This window comes from Vigna unguiculata, chromosome 4, assembly GCF_004118075.2.
Source record: "Vigna unguiculata cultivar IT97K-499-35 chromosome 4, ASM411807v1, whole genome shotgun sequence".
In the NCBI taxonomy this organism is placed as follows: Eukaryota; Viridiplantae; Streptophyta; class Magnoliopsida; order Fabales; family Fabaceae; genus Vigna; species Vigna unguiculata.
This window is the reverse complement of record NC_040282.1, coordinates 4,599,290-4,604,144: the sequence shown is the minus strand read 5'-3', so window position 1 is coordinate 4,604,144 and position 4,855 is coordinate 4,599,290. Positions and strand designations below refer to the sequence as shown.

At 32.8% G+C, this 4,855-nt stretch overlaps 1 protein-coding gene across 1 annotated transcript; it reads right to left on the bottom strand.

The window, feature by feature from the left end:
• Window positions 1–2,197: 2,197 nt before the first annotated feature.
• On the bottom strand, window positions 2,198–4,335 carry LOC114182294 (uncharacterized protein At3g28850-like). Its single transcript, XM_028069138.1, has one exon. The coding sequence runs from the start codon at window positions 3,844–3,846 to the stop codon at window positions 2,518–2,520; it is 1,329 nt and encodes a 442-aa protein (XP_027924939.1). The 5' UTR covers window positions 3,847–4,335; the 3' UTR covers window positions 2,198–2,517.
• Window positions 4,336–4,855: the final 520 nt, after the last annotated feature.

Sequence of the window (4,855 nt, the reverse complement as noted above, 5' to 3'; positions counted from 1 at the left end):
AATTATTCACTCCCTTTGTGATGCATTCATTCACTCCTAAACTTCAATGCTCCCCATATTTGGTAGGACCAGTGACCCAAAGCCAGATCTTAAGGGCACTCAGGGAACTTTTTGGAGAGCTATAGGGTCCTTCAGCCTCACTTTTTATAATTGTTAAAATAAATAATTTAAGACATTAAGATGACTATTTAAATGTAAGAATTAGGTGTACTATTGTACTATTATTCATTTTTTTATGTCTTTCATAATTTTATTCTAAAATAAATGGTAATTTTTTAGATAAATATTTCATTTCTACTTTTGGAGCAAATATATTAAGTTTTTATAGTGTTTTTATTTTATTGAATATAAATACTGTTTTAAAATCTATAAATAGTAATTTATTGAGTTTTGTTGTCTTTTATTTTATATAAATTTAACTATAAATTATTTGTGAATGTAGCAAGCTAAATTTAACTATCTTTTTTTTTTTTCTTTCCCACCCTTGTTTTGTAGGCACATTAATTGTTTCTAAGGCTCTTGCATGTGTAATGCAAAGAAACAATATTGAATACCGAGTTACACAAAAAACTTATTGCAGCAAAATTAGGAAGATATTTTTTTAAAAACTATAACTAAAAAGATTGATACCATTGTTTATTATAAATCAATAAAAAATATTTAAATGTGTGAAATTCACTACTAAGAAAACTCATATTTCTTGTCAATTTTGTTTTAAATTTTTTTTGTAGGAAATATTTATAAATTTTGTTATGAAAAAAAAATTACAGAAAATTACTGCCAATTTTTTTGCAGAATTTTTTGTATAAAACACTTTTCGCAACAAATTTTGTAGGAAATATTTACAAAAAAAATATCATGTAATATAAGTATTTTTAGTAGTGATTATTTATAACATGTGAAATTCATGCTATGACACTTGCAATCTTAGAAGAAATATTTTGTTTATCAATTATTTAAAAAAAAAATGGATTGATTTGCTGTCTTAATGATTTGATTTAGTTTTACTAGGATATATGCGATTTGTATAAAAACAAAGTTATAATTTGGAATGATTTGTTGCTGTTTTATCCTATAAAAACTATACTAATACTTTTGATGATTGATTTTTAATATCAAGTTATGTATTTTTGCAACGAAGTATAAAAGAAAAAGTGAGAAGTATTAGTACTAGGCATCAACCATTAGGTAGTGATGAAAACTTTGGGTGTTTTTATTTTTAAGTCGTACAACTTATAATATCCTTATACTAAAAATTTTGCTAAATTTAATGTTTTTCACTTCTTGTCCATTATCACAACATCAACCTATGTTCAACATTTTCTTCATTATTGCATTGTAATGTTCATCTTCCACTAATTTCTAAACTGATTATGATTTGATGGAATGACTGTGACATAGAAACTCACAACCTACTGGGATTTTCTTACCAATTGGCCCCCCATTTTTGTGCATGAACACATGATGCATGATTGAAAAAGGGAGCTTAATAGGTTCAAGAAAAAGTTCATATTTTTTGGCACAAATCTTTTGTATCATTAGTTGTTCCATGCTGGTTCATCCTTTTCTAAATGGCACAACTACATTTCCAACTTTAAATTTCATAAATTGATACTTTATTTTAAGTTCACATAATCACTAAGGCTCAATAAGTTCAATTTAATGAATGTGCTTAAAAATGTGTGTAATATAACTGTAACTATGCATTCTTTTATATGTTAATAATTTTTGCCTTTAAAGTAAAATAATTAAGTGGGGACACCATCTCTATTATGATTTATGGAAAGAAAAAAGTGTAGCAACCATTTTTACATTGGGTTGGTATGATACCAAAGTCAAAATTGGTGAGTTTTCTTGCCTCCTATATTTATGTGTATCAACCTATGACAGTATCTTTTTCTTGCTTGTAAGAAATTCAGTACAAAAGGTATAAAGGGAAATAATTTAAAGCAAATGGGTGAGGACAACCATCAGAGGGAAAAACCGACACCCTTAAATAGGTAGCAAATAGTTAATTAAAGCTGTTACATGTTGAAACTTTCTCTAAACTTTAAAATTATTTATGTGATGCTGAACGGTTCTGTTGGTTCCAGAAGAAACCGTGTATTTGGTTATAGCAGTCACAGATTCCTTGAGTCTAGAAAAAAACATCATATTTGACTTAACCACACAGGCCTAAGAAAGACACTGTGTAATGTTGTTTAGGAAAATGTTTTATTAATACATGAAAGAAAAAGATTGTATAAACCAAGCATTTTTTGTTTTGTGAAAAGGGGAAAATGAAGAAAAGTATACACTATGCAGTACATTGAACTGGTTCTGCATAATTAGAGCACCTCATTATTCACTCTTGTATCTCCTTCCTCTTCTCTGATATGATCAACCACACCGAAAAAACCTCACTGTACAAAACTATAAACAAAATACCACAATACACAACTCAAAAAATTTGTTCAATTACCTGTGTTAAACTAATCACTCACATTAGGATTGTGAATTTGATGCAGAAAGTGGGAACTAGTAGCAGCAAATGGGGCAGCGGATTAGTCCATTTTCATTGCAGTCAGGGCAACGATGGAATCCATAATCACCAACCTCACCATCATCATCTTCTTGTTCTTCTTCTTGTTCTTCTTCACCATAACCTTCATAGTAGATTTTACAACTTCCATAGCAAGTTTCACATGGCACAAACCTTACATCCCCACAAGCCTCACATACTCCTTCTTCATCAACATTGTCTTTAATCTTCTCACAACAATCAAGCAATTTCTCAAGTTTTCCATCCTCATGCAGTTGTTGAATGTCCTCTGCTCCACCAATGTAGTTCCTCCCAATAAACACCCTTGGCAATCCTAATCCTCCCTTACCATATCCATGACCCAATAGCTCTTTCAGCTCCTCCTTGAACCCTGAATGCATAGACACATCTCTCTCATCCACCCTCACACCTAACCCCTTCAGAATTAGCCTCACATGGCATGAATCCTCATAAGTCTTTCTCACACCACGCAGGCTAGTGAAATACAGCACCACCTTCTCCTTCCTAAATGGGGTACCCTTCAAATCATCATCATCATCATCATTGCTCATCTTCTTCTCTTCCTCAGTAGAAAACGAAAACCCCTTTCTGGTCATGTTCCCTTGCAATAATGATTCATCTGACGAGTAAACAACAACCACTTGATTATCATCAAAATCTGAAGCTGCAGGGTTGACACCTGAACAACCATTTGATCCCTCCTCCTCTTCCTCCTCTCTCTTCTGATGCCCTATTGATTTGGCTGAATCGTTGCCATTCTCAACGAAACCACAAGGCTTGGGTGGATCATGAACATGAACATGGCCTTTGAGATTGACATCAAAAGAGAAACTCTTGAGGTGCTTCGGTGATCTAAAAGGGCTTGTGTCTTCAAGGCCTTCCATCAGTTCCCACGTGTTGATAGTCTCTGGCTCACAAGGCGGTGTTGAGATTGGAGTCTTCATAATTGCTTTTGGCAACATTTGCTCAATCATTTCAGACCATGTCTTTTCCTCTCTCTGTCCCTTTCCCTTCTCCTCTTCTTCTTCATCGTCATCCTCATCATCATCATCCTGTGGTCTGAAACTGTCACTGTCAATGACCTTGCCACTGGGAAGCCTTAAACCATTGCCATGGTTGATGTGAGGTACCTGGTCCAGAGAACCTAGAGTGGTTGATGTCAATGCCACAACATGGTAACTGTCTCCTTTGGTTTGAGGTGGGTGATGTACATGCACCGAGAAGCTTCTAGGCACAGAGGAATAATAAGGGGCGTCGCAGTGACAATGTTGACACCCCTTTGGCTTGGAATTGGCACAACCCATAATTATCAAACAAAAGCACAAATCTGAATTGGTAAATTAACAAACACACAGAAGGCACAAAAGGCAAAAAAGAAGAAAACTTTGTTTGGGGAATCAAAAACACCCCACAAACAACCACAAAAGAACTACCGCAAACCCAGTCCACTCAAACCAAAAAGAAAAGTGAAAAATGGTAAAATGAAAAAGCTTGCACAAAATTTGATGCCAAGGCACAAAATAAGAGATAAAGATTTTGAATGGTTAATTACAATTGAATGGAAGAAGAGGAAGAAGAAGAGAGAAAAAGAAAAACTCTCAGACACACACAGAGTCCAGAATAGAAATGGAGAGGAAGGTGTGATTGAAACAGAAATGAATCGAAAGTCAAAGAAAGAGGGCGAGAAATGAATCATTCAACCACCATTCATCATCCCCACACGCTCACTCTCTCTTTCTAGAGTTTTAGAGAGAGAAAACAAAAACCATAAACTAAATCCTTTGGATGTAACGATTCTGACTAGAGGAGTTTATACGTATAGACACAACACAAATCACAGAACTCAAACACAATATTAAGGTAACTTTTCTGACTAGAGGAGTTTATACTTATAAATCAGGTAACTTTTCTGACTAGAGAATATTAAGGTATAATAATATTCCACTCCCATGAATCAGATTTTCAGTAATAGATCTTGTTTTAAGAATTTGATTCCCTAAACATGTATCATTGATATTTAATGATTTAACAAAAATTTAAATTTATTCAATGTAAAAAATGAATTATTAGGAATAAACAGTTATAACTTATACTAGAATGTGATTTCTATTTTTATCATACATAAGATGATCTATATTTTACAATTACAAGTGTAAAAAATAAACAAACATAAATATCATACTCCCTTATTTTGTTTCTAATTCATCAAGGAAACACAAATTTATTAATAAGGATTAGAACGATTTATATAACTCAAGTAAACCTAGTAGGATTTTTTCAAGAAGATAACTTAGTTTAATGGTATTTAATTAA

Excerpts from the sequence above, each read along its gene's own strand:
- LOC114182294 (XM_028069138.1), bottom strand. The coding sequence starts at position 3,846 with ATGGGTTGTGCCAATTCCAAGCCAAAGGGGTGTCAACATTGTCACTGC.